At 47.0% G+C, this 17079-nt stretch overlaps 1 protein-coding gene across 2 annotated transcripts in view; it reads right to left on the bottom strand.

Annotated features, from left to right (window-relative positions):
- Nucleotides 1–17079, bottom strand: part of ATP6V0A4 (ATPase H+ transporting V0 subunit a4) — a 45673-nt gene that overhangs the window by 14661 nt on the left and 13933 nt on the right. For both annotated transcript variants that reach the window (XM_065397422.1, XM_065397423.1), the window contains exons 7-14: nt 16960–17042; nt 10798–10891; nt 8472–8684; nt 7614–7764; nt 7179–7318; nt 6409–6566; nt 5099–5192; nt 2272–2390 (exon numbers count right to left, since the gene is read on the bottom strand). In XM_065397422.1, the coding sequence (XP_065253494.1) occupies nt 2272–2390; nt 5099–5192; nt 6409–6566; nt 7179–7318; nt 7614–7764; nt 8472–8684; nt 10798–10891; nt 16960–17042 (1052 nt within the window). The remainder of the gene's footprint in view (nt 1–2271; nt 2391–5098; nt 5193–6408; nt 6567–7178; nt 7319–7613; nt 7765–8471; nt 8685–10797; nt 10892–16959; nt 17043–17079) is intronic.

The raw sequence follows: 17079 nt of genomic DNA, 5'->3' as shown, positions 1-17079 counted from the left end.
CCATTTTACAGATGGGGAACTGAGGCATACAGATTAAAGTCAAAAGTGCCCAGTAATTTTGGGTGCCCAATTTGAGGCATACAGGGCCTGACTTTTCACAGTACTTAGCTTTATATAACACTTTGTGTTCAAAGCACAGCTCCCACTGACTGCAGTTACAGCCGTGAGTGCTCAGCACTTCTGCAGATCAGACCCAGGGTCTCAAGCTGGGCATGCCGAAAATGAGGAATACACAGTTAGGGGCCACCTGGGAAAAGTTTGATTTAAGGGACTTGCCCAGCATCACATAGGAACAATAGGGCAGAGACAGGGATAGAATTCAATTCTCCAGGGGAACGGTCAACTGCCTTAACTATGAGACCAGCCTTTCTCTTCCTGCAGTTCCCTGCTTCATTCACTATGCACCTTCCAACTTTTCAACAAATGAGAGTCCTATAGGCATCCTCGTCCACTACACAACCTCCATTCGTTCCCAGAACAGAGTCTGGGTTTTGTGGATGTATTATACATATAGGGCCTGATCCAAAGCCCACTGAAGTCAATGGAAAGACTTCCATTAACTATAATGGGCTCTGGATCAGGCCCAGAGAGAGAGATTTTAGCAAAAAAAAAAAAAAAAAAAAAAGCTATGGATTCTACATTTAAAATTAACTGCACTTCTGTATCTCTGAAAATATTTTGTGAAATCAAGAACACACACACACACACATCACTCAGCAGAAAAGCCACAACCCTAACGAAGAAGAGATTGTGAAAACTGGTGACCTGTTGCACTTGGTTCAGCTGCAGCAATGAATTGGAGCAGTGATGTGCAGCAACGCACAGGGCTTGCCCATCTGCATTAGAGGCAAAATTCACTTCACCTGCACTAAACCGAAGAATCAGTCTCTATGTGGGTGAAGTGCGGGTGTGGGGCACTGGCATGGTCAGCAGGGTTGCTGCATGGCTATGGCGACCATATTTCCTAAAGTAAAAATGGGATGGCATGGCACTCGCCCAAGCTGTCCTTCCCCCCTGCCCATGGGGCTCGCCAGAGCCACCCTCCCCCCCGTGCCCATGGGGCTCGCCAGAGCCGCCCTCCCCCCCGTGCTTACAGGGCTTGCCAGAGCTGACCACACCCCCACTGCCCGGGGCTGACCCTCCCTTCCCCCAAGCTCCGTGCCCCATGCCACCCAGGGCTGGGGCTCACTCCCCGAGCTCTGCACTGCCTGGGGCTGGGGCTGACCCCCCCGCCCCCGCACCAGAACTCCGTACCCCATGTTACCTGCGGCTGGGGCTGAGTACCCGAACCCCCTGCCCCCCTAAGTCCCGCTGCCCAGCACCTCACATCACTGCTCCCCCCCCCCAACATTCCTCCGTAAACTGGGCATTCGTTCATTTGCTCTTGCCACCTGATCAGTTGGGAAGAGCAAATGAGACAAATGCCTGTTTTTGTCAAAAACATTGGGACAGCTGGGACAGAGTTTAAAAAGAGGACTGTCCCAGCCAAAATGGGACCTTGGTCCCATTATGCATAGCCCTCCTGTGGCTACTACCCTATCTTATGAGCCTTAGGCCTGTGATGGGACACAGTTCTATCTTCTCACCTAGCTAGGTTTTCATACTGTGTTCGTCATGATATATGAGCACCAGCTAAGGTCCCATTGGCACTGCAAACTGTAACCATGTTGTACATGGGTCCTCTGACTCAGTTGTGAAGTGCAGACGTACCTTACTTCCAACCTGTTTTCCTACAGGCTTCTGGGCCTTATTTTCTCTAAAGCTCTGTCTACACTAAGTGGAGGCTGTGATACAAACAATAGTCCAAGGCTTTCGCCTACTTACAGGGACCTCGCTAGGTCCCAGCCGCACTAAAACATGTTGCAACTAGGCTGAGGGACAAGTGTGCGGTTACTGGGACCCCTGACTCAGCGATAGCTGTGGTATAAAAGTGAACAGTAGAGGGAACGTTGGGCTGGGGAGAATTTTCTGCAAGGCTGAAGGCCAGGAATGCAAATCTCTTTCAGTGGAAGCTAAGGCCGTGGAAAATACATAAAACATAAGTACATAAGAATCACTTGCTGATAAGGATAAAATATTCTGGCCAACACTTGATCCTTATCAGGATTTTCCATTGTACCAGACTAGGGTGCGGTGCCCAGGCTTCAGAAGGAGTTAAAGACACGAACCTATTCATGAGCAGCAGCAACAGGCCTAGAGTCCATGCCCAGTAACCCAGAGCAGCAACACATGCAAACCTTTAAAAGGCACGTGTGAGACCATTGCACTTACATGTGGTTGAAAAGACTGAGTGTGACCCCAAAGACCATCTGCGTAATCCCCATGACGACAGACATCTTCATTTTGTAGGAGTTTAAGAACGTCAGCTTGTTTGAAGCAATATTCCAGATCTTCAGAAAAGCGAAGGGAGAAATAGATAAAAAGAGCAGGATTTTTGGGAATTCTTTTGATAATGACAGGTGAAAAATCATTAGACCATTGATTTCAAATGCCATCAAACTCCTTTTGCTAGTTCTACTTTGAACGATCCCAAATGACTGAAATCTAAGTCTGACTCATAATACATTGGACTTATATAAAGCTTTTCGCCCAAAGATTTCCAAGATAATTATTATCCTGTTTTTAAACAGATGAGGAAACTGAGGCAGAGTGCTGAAGTGACCTAAGATCATGCACATGGCAGGCCAGTGGAAGAGCTGTTATTATAACCCCGATCTGACCAGTGTCATGCACTAGCCACTAGACTGTGCCATAGATGTTGGAACTAGGGGTGCTGCCACACCCCCTGGCTTGAAGTAGTAATAACAACCCAAATACATAGTTTCCACCTTCAGCACCCCCATTATAAAAATTGTTCCAGCACCACTGGACTGTGATGGCTCTCGACAGCAGAGGTGGATAGCAATGAGAATCTCCTTTCTGCCTTCATCCACTATAAAGAAAAGGTCTCCATGTTCGCTGGAGGAAACAGTGATCCGTAGAACATGTGCTCATTTCAACTCAAGAAAGACTATTCTCATGCATGAAACTGAGAGACAGCTCTGGTCACCACTTAAAGGGGCAGCTGAACCATTATGGTTATGGAAACCATTGAAACAGATCCGAAGGCAGGAAAGCCTGTAAGAGAATTGGAGGGTTCATTGGATTACCTAAAGCCGAGGGAGAAATTAAGGATGAAAAGTACCTTGCATGTAATTCAAATAATTTATTTGCCTCATTTTTCACTGTGGAGGATGTTGAGTAGATACCTCCTCTGGAACTTTTCTCTTAAGGCAATACATGTGAGATACAGTATAAAAAGGAGCGGGGGGGGGGAGGCTGGGTGGGAAGGGAGGTTTGCTGGGAAAGTAACATACTAGTTATTTACTTATTTAGCTAGTAACATAGTACCTTCTACAAACGCTTTAGACTAGGAGATACTATCATTTTGAAGGAAACCCCAGTATAGTCAGATCTCATAATCTAAGGTGACTATTTCTCTTCAAGGCATAAAGGCATCATACCATCCTGCTAACCCTGCACAAAAGTATTCTAAACAAAAGAAACAAGCCAGGCCTTTATAATGAGTGAACTGGTTAAATCCCATAGAAATGTTCATATTAAAAAAGTAGAGAGACAAGATAGGTGAGGTAATATCTTTTATTGGACCAGCTTCTGTTGCTGAGGTGAGAGAAACTTTCAAGCTCACCAACAGAAGTTGGTCCAATAAAATTTATTACCTCACCCACCTTGTTTCTCTCACATCTTGGGACTGACACGACTACAACAACCCTGCAAACAGACTAAGAAATGTGTGGCACGGTCCATTTCTTCATGGTTAGGATTACTGTTAGAACTTTCAGCTAAACCTGTACAGTATTGGAGAGAAAAGCTGCCATCTAGTGGCCTGCTGGGCTCATCACAGTTATTCTTGGCTGCTTTCATGTTGCTGTATGCTGCACATCTACATTCCAGTTAAATGACACAGCTGGGATAATTGCTTTGTTTCAATAAAATCCAATTAACTAAAAATAATTATGCAGCAAAGCCCAGGTCCTGCCCTAAAGCTAGCTGACCCAGCCACTGGTGGGTTACCAGAGTGCAGGGGAATCCTCAGATGGCATACATAAAGCCACTGTAATGTCTTCTATGCCCAGCCAGTGGAATATGCCCATGGTCCACTTATGCCCTCCTCCCCCCACATCCTTGGATGCCAGTATAGCCCATTGGGAGAATTAGCAGCCAGAGTAAATAAAAGTGTATGACTCTTCTAATTTACACCAGCGAGTGGACACAGATGGTCCCAGGAGTGGGGGAGGGAACATACAGGTGGCTTAAACCCACTTTAACGCCACTTCTTGAACTGCAGCGAATGCTTCTCAGCTACACTTCCAGGTCTGGGCTTAGGACATTCATATGTTACTGTGCAGCTATGAACTAACTGAGGGTTTCTTTGCCTTGTTTTTTGAAAATGAAATCACATGTAGCTCTTTTACCAACAAGGGCAGGCTGGATGAGACTGAAAGGGAAGTAGGGAGATTGGTGCTAGTGACCACTTGGTGCTAACCGAATTTCATACACAGCATGAAAGAAACAGATTCACACAAAATTGTAACGATGGGGTATTAGATTTCAATACCTCAAATTTGGAGACATTAATAATCTTTACATTTTAGTGCTTTAAATGTTCAAATCACTGCACACATTAAGGAGTTAATCCTCAAATCAAAATGATGAGATAGATAGGTACACATTATCATCATCCTTATGCAGATGGGTAAATTAAATCCACTGACTCACAGGCAGAGCAAGGATTAGACTCAGAATTTCCCAAGTGCCAAATCTATGCACATACCTGCAGACCACACGGCCTCTATCTATTGGTCATGGCACGAGGGGAAGGAATATCGTACTAAAATCTTGAATGCTGAAGATGAGCATCCTAAAAGACTCCATAACTAAGGCATAATGGACTTGCAAAGAGCAGGAAGTGGCCAATGTGGCTTCGGGAGGGATTGCTTGCATATTTGAAGGCAATACACAAGCAGCTGATGTACTAGATCTGTAGAAGCGGGGAGGGAATATAACTAAAGATCTTGGACCAACTGAATTTTATTACCGGATCAATTCCAAACGGATATGGATTTCCTGAGTAGACTCCAGGGACTGCTGGATCCAACTGCAATACTTGATTTTCTTCAAGAACATGTGGACTACAAAAGAAAAGAGAAGAGGCAGTTTCTTACTGTCTCAGCCTGAGGTGTTTCTCTATCTAGAGTGCTAAGTACTACAAAATTAAACATTTTGTTTACCCAAGGCCTACAGTGGCCGTGTGTGTGTGTGTGTGTGTGTGTGTGTGTGTACATGTATATGCTGGATATACAAGGCCTGACACTCCTATTCCAGCTACAATGAGTCTGGGAGGAAACACATCAAGGTACCATCTGAACGATTTGGGAACATCCCAGCACTTTGATTGCTCACATGGTCATTGAAAAGTCTGAAATCCACTTATCCCTGATGTGTTGGATACTAGGGGCAAGATCCTCACCCTCATTCCAGCCCCTTCACACCAGGTAAAAGAGCTGGAGGGAGCAGTGTAAAGGGGCTCTAAAAGCCCTGTAATATGGACAGGAGTGGGGGGTCTCCCAGAACAGGAACTGAGGAAAACTGTCATAAATCTGCCTTCCAGGATCCCCCTTGTTAGCATCATAAGGACCATGTTGGTGGCAGGACTGGAGGTGGGACTGGAGCCTTAGCACACAGTTCTGCAGGGGTTCCAGGCAGTACTGCGGCCCATAGGGCAGCCAAGGGGAGGCTGCCATAATTTAGACAGGCCCCCAACACTGTTTAAGTTATGGCAAGAGCTTCCCAAGCTCCCGGAGCATGAGAGTTCTGGTACATCAAAGAATCTCAGCCCAGGAATTTATTGGGCCTTGATATTTCTCGGATACTGACCATGAAGCCGAATAGTGAATATAAGAACAGCCATACTGGGTCAGACCAAAAGTCCATCTAGCCCAGTATCCTGTCCTCTGACAGTGGCCAATGCCAGGTGTCCCAGAGGGAATTAACAGAACAGGTAATCATCAAGTGATCCATTCCCTGTCGCCCACTCCCAGCCTCTGGCAAACAGAGGCCAGGGACACCATCCCTGCCCATCCTGACTAATAGCCATTGATGGACCTATCCTCCATGAACTTATCTAGTTCTTTTTTGAATCCTGTTATAGTGATATGGGGATGTGTACAGGCAGGGGAGGAGAGGAAGGGGGCAGGGCAGGCTCCGGGGATAAAAGGGGGCTGGGAAGGGATTCAGCCCAGCCTCACATGCATCCTCAGCAGGTCTCTCTTTTAATCCCCATGGAATAAAATATTGTTCCATTATGTGTCATCTTCCTTTTTTGTTTTTACATCATTTACCACTTACTTCCACATGTTGTTTCTAAACATGGGGCGGGTATGCCAGGAAGAACCGAAGATGTTGAAAGATTTGGAGAAGCAGTCATTGTAGATAAAGCCAGTATAAATGGAGAATATGCCCATGAGCAGGATCAGGTAGCGCCCACCAAAGAAGGTGTTCCAAATCTGCAAGGGAAGAATTCAGGGAGAGTAAGCAACCATCCCACAACAAAACAATGCTCGCACGGTGCACCATGCCCCGAGAGAGGAATTCTTTTACAGAGTCATTCATTCATTCATTCACTCACTCACTCACTCACTCCCTGTATTTCCAGATGTTCATGCTTGGATAAGATGTTCCTACAGAAATGGCCTAATTTCAGAAGAGCTGGACACCCAGCGATATTAATGGGAGCTGCTGGCTGCTCAACATTTTTGAAAATCAGGCCACTTACTTAGATCCCTAAAGGTGGATTTAAGAGCCTGACTTTAGGGTCTGACTTTGAAAACTTAGCCCCAATTTGCACATACAAATGCCAGCTGCAGTTTTGTACAGACATATATGTGGGTGTGAGAAACTGCAGGTGCAAAGTTAGAGTGTGTTTGGGGCGATCGGGCCCTTTGTGTTGTTATTAGGCAGAGGAACTACTTGCCAAACAGCTAGGCCTCTTAGCTCCTCTGAGTTTTACAGAAGAAAATTCATTTAACATTTGGGGGTTTAGATGCTTTCAGTATTGAGTAAGAGTTTTGGAACCCGTTTCAAGGCTGGCAGGATGCATTCAGCCCTAGGAAACTCACCTCATTATTGCTTTTCTGGGCCAAAAGTGTCTTCTCGTTAGTGACCATCCAGAGGGCGAAGCCCAGCATAACAGCACCGTGGCCACAATCTCCAAACATCACCGCGAACAAGAAGGGGAAGGTAATTATAGTGTATGGAGCTGACGGAAGGAGACAGACAGGAGCTCAGTTTCACTGAAGGACCTCAACAGGAATCAGCTTTTTAAATCAACCACTAGGGTCAGAAGGCCAGATTCTATGCCATGTGTAAAGGGGTGCAATTTCACTGAAGTCAATGGAGCTGAACTAATTTGCACCAGCAGAGAATTTGGTTCAGCTGTGACATACATGGTTTTGGATCACAAAGTGTGGTCAGAGACCAGAGGCCCTTCCCGCTGACCCATGCCCTTGGCAGGATCTCATCTTCAGGCTGCAGCAAACCATATGTCTTTTTACCTGGATTCATCTCCCTGTAGCTTCCCACACCATAAGCATCCACAATGTTCTGAAAGCCTGCAGTGAACTTGTTGGTTCTGTTGAAGGTGGGTGGGGCCATCTTAGACTGTACTGCAGTCAGGATAGGGGAGATGGTAGAGCCGCTACGTTCCTGCAAACGGGCGACAAGGATGGACGTGAAATGGTGGGGGTGAACATGAGCCTGTTCTTACTAGTCACGTCACGCTGTTTTGCCAAGAAACCTCGCCCATGGAATAGTATTTGGCTAGTGAACCCTGCCCAACAGGTCTGCATTATACAGCCCTTTAGCCCACTGTCTCCCAACCTTGAAAGCAGGTCCCCTCAGGAGACGGGATAGACAGACTAGCCCCAGCAGACTCGGGGCACAGTGGTGTTGGGCAGAACCGCACATTCCTACACCTTGCTCACTTCCCGGAGGCAAACATGCTCCCACAGCCGCAAGTGAAGGGGCAGGCAGCTCCATGACAGCCGCCCACCTCTCCTCCTTTCTCTGAGTGGGCCTAATGCTGCTGGGTGCTCAGAGCAACTCAACGCAGAGCTCAGATCAGCCACGAGAGCACATGTGGCCCAGGGATGTCCCCAGATGCCCCCATGGATGTTCCCACCCAGCCTGAGCTGCGAGCATCTCTCGGTCAGGGAATGAGGACAGGAGCCACCGGAGCCGGGAGAGCCAAAAATAAGAACAGACGAGGTAAAGGACAGGAGAGAGAGAAAAGAGAGGGACAGACCAAAAAACTGGCAGAAGAAAAAGAAGCTACGGTGGGTCCTGGGAGTCCATTCCGAAGCAAGAAGGGGGTTCCAATAAAAAGTGGTTGGGAAACGCACTTAGCCCCTCACCATTCCCTGCTGGAGAGCTCTTTTTATCCTGTCGGAGTCAGCCATTGGGAACCAGATCTCGGCGATGACGCACTGCTGGGTGACGTCAATGTTACAGCAATTCAGGATGTGGTAGATGGCCTTGATTTTCTTCACCTTGATCCCCCAAGTCCACACGTTTGCAGCCGCCTCGCGCAGCAGCCGCAGGCGGTGCGATTCCGTTTGGGTGATCACCTGCAAGCAAAGCAGGAGCAATAGTGAAGCAACGGGGACGTATTTGGTGTGGTGCCCTTCAGCTGCATTTTCGGGAAGCCTGGGGAAGGATTGCAGGTATTGAGTATGAGTCAGCCAAACACCTGATAATGGCATTCAAAGATGTCTGAACATGGACACAATTTGCCAATCTCTGGAAAGCTGAAATACTGGGGGGGATTTATCGCAGCTTCATTCCTGTTAATTCCAGCTCAGTAGCTGATACTGCAAGGCACATTTTCCTGACCCCTGAAATTTAAAGCTCTGCTCATTGGGAGCTTGGTCCTAAAAGGGGCTGAGATATTTCTTGCAGTCACCGAGCACCTTCAACGCTCGATGACACCTTCAGGAGTTCTTGGGCAACAATTGTAGGATGTAGGATCAGGCCCTAGTTCGGTCTCTCTCAAGAAGGCCTCCACAGCTAACAAGCACTGAGAGGAGTCTGGCTGGCTGAGGCAAGCAGAATTAAAAGCAAAATCCTGACCAGCTGGCTAGTCAGCAGTGAGACCATTGGGGGGTCACTCTGACATGAGCATTTAGAAAGGGGATGATATCACGTCAAATAAATGTCTGCGTCTCCAACTGCTAGATGGGACGGTCTGGAACAAGGACAGAGAATTAGGGCTGCCCACTATGTTGCACGGAGCAGCATTACAGAAAGTTTGCACAATATAAAAACCAAAGCTCCACACCCAATGCATCGGTCTCATTTTCAAATAGAGGAAAATCCGTGTTTTTATAAATGGGTGGGAGCGTTTTATTTTAACTACAGCACTCTTTCAGGGCCCCATCCGGACTTCAGCAGCACTACTCACAAAGTGGAGCATGGGCCACAGAACTGGATGCCTAGTTCTTACCCCGCATCCTTACTATGCCACCCTCCTGCCTTACAGGTTAACGTGGGTCTAAATAGGGGCTGGGTGACAAAAGTCAAATCAATCCAAACAAATGAGTTTTGCAAAGCTCAGCATGATTCAAAGACAACAGAATTCATAGACTATTTAGGACATTATCAGTGCCAACTAACCAGTCAAATAAATAGATTAAAGGCCCAATCCAAACCAATGGGCGTCTTGCCACAGACCGCAATGCGAGTTCGATCAGGCCCTTTAATAGCAAAGGTCACGTGTAGGATCAATTATCTCACAAACGCATGGATTTTTAATATATCACACGGCTATGCAATTTATCACGTGCCTTTAGCCAACTCAGCTGCTCAGCCAGTTTCACTAGGACGACTGCTAACATTCCAAACCTCTGAGCCTCGTCATTCAACTGCCACTGGGTTCTTTTTCCCAAAGGAACCTGCTAAAGAAACTTTTCCTTATTTCCCTTCAAATGTGGACTTTTCCCCACAAAATTACACCTGCCTGAGGCAATTTTCAGTTCTGCCGCTGTCAGAGATTTAAGGGTTGAGATTTCAAAGTTAGAAACAGGAGGTGGATACCACTGGAAAAGGGAGATCCCTGGTTTTCCAGTGTGGTTCAGGACTTGTTACTACACCAAGGACCTGAGAGATCAGCCATTTTAGGTACAGTAAAGCTATTTCAGGTATTTTTAAAGGTTTTTATGGTGCCCTCTGATCCCTATACAGTTGGACCAGGGGGCAAAGTGTTTGTATATGAGAGCTGAGATCTCCATCCTCTGCTAAAGCTATTGCACACACAAAAATAGTTCCAATAAAAATGTGTAAAACTCTCTAAAACATTTGTAAAAAAAAAAATTTCTGTCACGTATGTGGCACATACATGATGATGCAATGTGGTACATATATTTTACCAGCAGCAAAGCTTGGACAAACACCTGTCAGGGATGGTCTAAGTTTACTTGGTCCTGCCTCAATGCAAGTGGCTGGACTAGGTGACTTCTCAAGGTCCCTTCCAGCCCTACAGTTCTATGATTCCATGATTACCTATTCCTGGATCCTCCCCTCATCACCAGGGCCCTGATCCTGAAGTGACTGTACATGACCAGACCCCTACTTGTGTGTGGATCCCTACAGTTGTCAACTGGGCTCCCCATGACCATAGGAGCCAGTCTGTCTGCACGCAGTCAGTCACAGGATCAGGGCCTAAATAAAGCTAGTGTCACTTACTGCGTTTAAATCCTCAATCCTTGCGTTCACACCATCGGCCATTTCTCGACGTTCAGCAGCAGACTCTGGACAGGTATATACTGTAGCACGAAACCTAGTATGAAGGAGGAGGAAAAGACCCAGTCATACTTACTGTTGCTATGCACAGTTATTTGTAAGACTATTTGCACACGCTTTTTAGTTGAAAACTGGTCCCCATCTCCACTTCATGCACTGAGATGCACTGGCACTGTAGCTGAAGTGCAGTTATACATAGGAACCTCCCTCAATCCAACAGTAAATGGGACTCTCATTCTGTGCTGTGAGTTAAGGTACCTGATTTTCCTTAGGCCATGTCTATACATACAGCTCTGTAGCGGCGCAACTGAATGGATACAGCTGTGTCGCTGAAGCACGTCTGGTGAAGACGCTCTCTATACCGACAGGAGAGCGCTCTCCAGTCGGCATAAAAAACCCACCTCCACGAGTGGCATAAGCTATGTTGGCAGGAGAAGCTCTCGCGCCAGCGTAGCGGTGTGCACAGAAACACTTACGTTGGGGTAACTCGTGTGGAATATTCACAGCTCTGAGCAACATACATTTTGCCGACATAGGCTGGCGTGTAGACCTAGCCTTAGTGGAAAGGATTTTAAAGAGTGACAAAAATAACATTTTCTGCAAAGCCAAAGTGGGTGAGGTAATATCTTTCATTTGACCAACTTCTGTTGGTGAGAGAGACAAACTTTCGAGTTTACACAGAGCTCTTCTTCAGGTCTGGGAAATGTACTCAAGAGTGTCACAGCTAAATGCAAAGTGGAACAGCTTGTTTAGCATAAGTAGTTAACACATAGTTGAAGGGAACATTCAAGGTGAAGAGGCCGATTAACACTAGTGGGTTACAGATTGTGGTAATAGGCCATAAACCCTGTCTCTCTATTCAGGCCATGATTTTTAGTGTCTAGCAAAGTCATGAATTTAAGCTCCCAGGCTCATCTTTTGAAGACGTTGTGCAGGCTCCCTTTGAGGCTGAGGACGGAGAGGTCAGATATAGAGCGATTGCTTTGTGAAAAAACTGTTCACCGACAGGCAGTCGGGTGTTTCTGTCTTTTTTGTGGGTATCATTTTGTTATGTGAGTTCATTCAAGAGCATAGTGATTGTCTCATTTCACCCGCTTAGCCGTTATTGGGGCATTTAATGCAGTTTCTGAAAAGTCAGTCATGTAACAGAGCAGCCAATAGATGTCCCTGTAGCACCAAGTCTTTACAGTAGCCATTCACTTTTATCTTTGCATCGCAATTGCAAAATCAGCATATCCCCAGTCAGTGAGCTGTTACTACGCAATGCTTAAGAGCCATCATTGAGGAAAATGTTACTAAAACCCAGTTAGTTTATAACATATGTTTTCCATATTTATTTGCTAGTGTAAACAACTAAAATCGAGAATGTACAGTACTGTGTGTTATTGTAGACTGAGGCCAGGCCTACACTAGCAGCGCTATACTGGGATAGCTATAGTTGTACACTACATCAGCAAAGCACTCCTTGCATGAATGCAGCTATCCCAGCAAAACTGCAATTTGTATAGTAAAACCACCCCCCAAGTGAAACAAGCTATACTGGTGAAAGCCGTTTTGACACTGTAATTGCATCTACACAGGCAGCTTCACTGGCACAGCTGTGTTGGTCAGGAACCACACTTCTTCACACTCCTGACTGACACACCTATGCCACCATAGACCTGGCCTGGGGCATGGACTCAGTTATGTCAGTCTAAGTGTCGACACCAGTAGAAGCACTTTTATATCAATAAACCTATGTTCACACTGACAGGGTTTTGCTGATTTAACTGTACAGGGATAGTTACAGTTAATGCACAGTCTGCATTACCACACACAAAAGTCTACACCTCCCCTAATCTGGATTCAGCCATACCAGTGTAAATGTGCTTATAGCAATATAATTGAGGCCTGGTCTACACTAAGGGTACGTCTACACTTACCGGAGGGTCCGGCGGCAGGCAATCGATGTTCTGGGATCGATTTATCGCGTCTGGTTTAGACGCGATAAATCGATCCCGGAAGTGCTCGCCGTCGACGCCGGTACTCCAGCTCGGCGAGAGGAGTACGCGGCATCGACGGGGGAGCCTGCCTGCCGCGTCTGGACCCGCGGTAAGTTCGGACTAAGGTACTTCGAATTAACGTAGCTGAATTTGCGTACCTTAGTCCGAAGTGGGGGCTTAGTGGGGACCAGGCCTTAGACTGAACTAGCTACATTGCTCAAGGGTGTGAAAAGCCCCCAAGCGCTGCAGTTAAGCCGACCTAATCCCAGGTGTAGATGCAGCCAGGTAGACTGAAGAATTCTTCCATCAACCTACCTACTGCAACTCAGGGAGATAGATTACCTACAAAGACTGAAAAACTCCTTCCATTGATGTAGGAAGGGTCTACATTATAGTGCTAGGCTGCAGCTGTGTCACTGTAGCGCATAGTGTAGACTTGGCTTTATTCCTGTACAGGAAGGGGAATAAGCGATATTGGCATAAAACACCTTTATTCCAGAATAACTAACCACAGTAGGGGTTGTACTGGTATAACGATAGCAGTTTAAAAAAAAATCACATCGACAGTTATACCAATACAAAAATTACACATAGAGCAGGCTGTAGTTTGTGTTACACTCATGTAGTGTACACTGATAGGTTTTCTGGCCTGCTGTCCACTGGGACCCTCACAAAACAAGACACACATCTCACGAGGCTCTCACAGTGGATAACATTTTTAACTACATAAAATAAATGAGTGTCAGCTAACATGATAGCTTCTACTTATACACAGATTTCTCAGTCATTAGCTGTTTGATTCATGCAGCGATGGCATAATGTCTAGTGCTCGTGCCATCACTGTCACTTCGGGGGATGTCACAAAGGTTGTATTGAGATATAGCGCCATGAATCAAACAGTTGAAAAAGAACGCCTAGAAGAGAATGCTTCTTTTTTTACACAAAGATACGTGGTCAGATTATCAGCTGGTGTAAAGTGACCATTCCATTGATCATTTTAAAAGACAGCACGTGACATTTAGAAATGCGTGTTACATCATGGTCTCAAGGCATGTCATGGTATGTTTCCCAGAATCAGTTCTGGGAAGAAGAGGAAGAACAGTGGCAAATTTAACAAAACACACAGCAGTGTATTTGAGCCCTGTACAACAGGGGCTCTCAAACTGGGGGTCGGGACCCCTCAGGGGGTTGCAAGGTTATTACATGGGGGTTCGCGAGCTGTCAGCCTCCACCCCAAACCCCGCTTTGCCTCCAGCATTTATAATGCTGTTAAATATATAAAAACGTGTTTTTAATTTATTGGGGGGGAGGGGTCGCACTCAGAGACTTGCTATGTGAAAGGGGTCACCAGTACAAAAGTTTGAGAACCACTGCTCTATAATCACAACAATATATCTTTACCTAGCCTCCCACTCTGAACAGGATCTCTAACCACAAACCATCCTGCAAAAGAATCCCAGGGTTACTAGCCCTGCTTAATTATCTCCAGCTTCTTATGCTTCAGAGCTCTTAGCCCATCTTTTAATTGGTATTTTTAATCAAACTTGAAAGCTTATTCCACCATGCTGTAGAGTTCCTACATTTTGCACATTATCACAGCAATGCTACTTTGATCGTTTAACAGCCCCTTTGCATATTAAATATCGCCTTTGCCGTAATGACAGACATCTATGAAAGTTGAAGGAGAATTCAGCAGGGAACCCTTACACTGATAAACCCATTTTAGCATTCACATTAGCATCTACGCAGCCACCAGCTTAAGAGAAAGGGAAAAATCTCCTCACTCCCACCCCTCCGTCTCTTTAATAAATGTGTGCATGGGATTAATGCTCATGAAATTGGCAGACTAATGTTATCAGTCAGAGCCAAGCATATTGCAAGTGAGGGATGTGCAAGCATTCCATATACTGTTCCCCCAATCAAAGCTTATTCTGACCTGTAAAAGTCCTGCTATTCCAATCCAGGATTTCTGCAGAATATTAACCGTTAATGGTTGTGCTTAATTGTGCACTGATGATGTTGGGTTTCTGATGTGAGCAAATGCTTTTTAGGGACTACAATGGCACCACCAACTTCATTTCTACTTTTAAATTAACCAGGATTAGGAGAACCTACGGGCATGTCCACAGAGCCACTGCTCAGTGTCTGCTTCCCACAAAGGAGGAGTCTGCTTCAGCTCTCAGGTAGAGGGTATAGGTGTTGGTGCCTAACTCCCTTTGAATTCCAATGGGATTTGAGTACCTAACTCCCTTAGGCTCCCAGCTGCAGCCCTTTTATTCAAGGGGCAGAGGTTCACGCTTTTAGCTCTGGGGACCTGAGTTCAATCCGCATTGACAATCAAAATGATGATGGTTCTTATATCTACTAAAATTGTTTTCTGAAAAATTCCCGCTGGTTCTACAACGGGTTGGGCGGCAGCACCGGTGAGAGCCCTGGCCAGGGCCGGCTCCAGGCACCAGCCCACCAAGCTTGTGCTTGGGGCGGCACCTGGAGGGGGGCGGCGCGGCGCTCCGGCCGCCGGGGAGAGCGGGGCCATAGCTGGGCTCGCCGCCCTCCCCCCGGCGCTCTGGCCGCCCTCCCCCCGGCCGCTGGGGGGACAGCGGCGAGCCTGGCCTGCGCTCTGGCCGCCAGGGGGAGAGCCGAGCCCCAGCCGGGGCTCGCCGCCCTCTCGCCGCCCTGCCCCCTGCGCTCTGGCCGCCGGGGGGAGAGCCGAGCCCCAGCCGGGGCTCGCCGCCCTCTCGCCGCCCTGCCCCCTGCGCTCTGGCCGCCCGGGGGAGAGCCGAGCCCCAGCTGGGGCTCGCCGCCCTCTCGCCGCCCTGCCCCCTGCGCTCTGGCCGCCGGGGGGAGAGCCGAGCCCCAGCCGGGGCTCACCGCCCTCTCGCCGCCCTGCCCCCTGCGCTCTGGCCGCCGGGGGGAGAGCCGAGCCCCAGCCGGGGCTTGCCACCCTCCCCCCCCCCGTGTCCTCCCCCTGGCCGCCGGGGGGGGGGGGGGGGGCGGCGGCCGGAGGCTTTTTTGCCTGGGGCGGCAAAAAAGCCAGAGCCGGCCCTGGCCCTGGCATAGACAAGCCTTCAGGCATAGTCGTCGCCATGTTACATACATGAGAAATTTTTGTTGTTGCTTATTGCAGCACGCTGTAAAGGCAGCCAGTCAGGGACTGATCCCGCTCCCATTGAAGTGAAGGGCAAAACTCCCATGGATTTCAATTATGCAGGAGCAGATCTTAAATGTCAGATTGTCAAGCTGGAGCTCCACAGTCAAAGGCCTTTGCTGGAAAAATTCCCCTTCCCGATCCAGTCCTGACTGAGCCTAGGGACCAAGGAAAAGACCCACCCACCAGATGGCTGTGTCAGGTATGGTCAGTTCTGGTTCTCACATAGGGTTCTTTCTTGGAGTCATCCGTGCAAAAATCTGCCAGCCTAAAGACTTCGGCTAACTATGCCGAACGGGGGGTTATGTATGAAAATGGATTCAGTGACCGTTAATCAAATCTGACTTACACAATACAAAGCCCATCAGTACTGAGAGCTATAAAACAGTAACGCAGTATTCAGACCCGATTAGTTTTTTTTAAAAGTTTGCTTAACTGGGAATGAGACAGAATGTTTAAGATTTTAATTTGTATTCTTTGCTGTTTCCTTTCGACACCAGTTAAAGAGACTAGCACAGAGGCCAGCAGTTAATTCCGTATAGAAAGGTTTATTAAAAATATAGCACCAGATCCTTTAAACGGAAGCTTAATAAAATTTGTCCTACATTTTCAAACATGACTAGAGATTTTAGGGATCCCCAGTTTTGGAGTTCCCATCTTCTGACACCCTAATAAGGGCCTGATTTTCATAGCGTGGGTGCTGAGACCTTCTGAAATCCAGGCCCATTAAGGTATCCGCTTAGAAATCTAGAAATTGAGGCTCCTGAAATCTCTAGTCACTTTGGAAAACTGAGGGCCTTAATTTTAAAATGCCAAAGTGATATATATTTTATTATTAGACACAGCAGGATGGAGCAAATTGATAGAGCTGACAGCGGAGTGTTAAGAAATAATCTCTACTCCCAGTCTCCTTTAGCCAATCCTGCCAAGTAAACACCCCCGAGTCATTGCTACTTTCTCAACAGCCTGCCTTACCCATCACAAATCTTCTTGATTTTTTGGTTGAGCTGCTCTCCTTGATAGAAGATAATGAACACATTCTTTTTCATCTGTTCCTTCTGAAAAGCAATGCAAGCAGATTTTAAAATGCTCATA

This window comes from Emys orbicularis, chromosome 1 (assembly GCF_028017835.1).
Source record: "Emys orbicularis isolate rEmyOrb1 chromosome 1, rEmyOrb1.hap1, whole genome shotgun sequence".
Classification (NCBI taxonomy): domain Eukaryota; kingdom Metazoa; phylum Chordata; order Testudines; family Emydidae; genus Emys; species Emys orbicularis.
Note: the sequence above shows the minus strand (reverse complement) of the source record. Positions and strands in the feature narration are given on the sequence as shown.